The following is a 409-nucleotide window of genomic DNA, read 5'->3' on the forward strand; positions in this document are numbered from 1 at the left end:
GGCTCTGGCAGGGGGGTTGGACTGGATGATCTTTCGAGGTCCCTTCCAATCCCCAACATTCTGTGATTCTGTTCTGCTCTGGCAGCGTAACACGGGGCTACGTCTGCTCTGCGCAGCATGTGACTGCATGTTACCTGCTTTACCTTGAGATGGTGGGCGGTGGTGTAGATGCGGCCACAGCCTTTGTACCCACAACGGAAAGCTCTACTGCTGACCTGCTGCCCCTTCTCACTGCTCTGCACTTCCTCCTCCTGCAAATCCTGCCAAGAGAAGTATGGAAATGAATTCAGTGAGCCATTACAGCAGGCTTTGTAAAGCCCACACCAGTAATTCCCCTCCTTGCTGTACATATGCACTCCTTCAGTTATCCTCATGTTCCTACAAACACAACGTGGGCACGTATGGAAAA

The 409-nt window shown here is 52.1% G+C and overlaps 1 protein-coding gene across 1 annotated transcript in view; it reads right to left on the reverse strand.

Annotated features, from left to right (window-relative positions):
- ZNF76 (zinc finger protein 76) overlaps nt 1-260 on the reverse strand; it is a gene marked incomplete at its 5' end in the record, with an annotated part of 5,075 nt that extends 4,815 nt beyond the window's left edge. Inside the window, one exon of the mRNA XM_010164754.1 lies at nt 144-260. Coding sequence (XP_010163056.1) covers nt 144-260 — 117 coding nt within the window. The remainder of the gene's footprint in view (nt 1-143) is intronic.
- Between the last annotated feature and the right edge of the window lie 149 nt (nt 261-409).

Source organism: Antrostomus carolinensis, unplaced genomic scaffold, assembly GCF_000700745.2.
Source record: "Antrostomus carolinensis isolate BGI_N321 unplaced genomic scaffold, ASM70074v2 scaffold41473, whole genome shotgun sequence".
NCBI classification, from domain to species: Eukaryota; Metazoa; Chordata; class Aves; order Caprimulgiformes; family Caprimulgidae; genus Antrostomus; species Antrostomus carolinensis.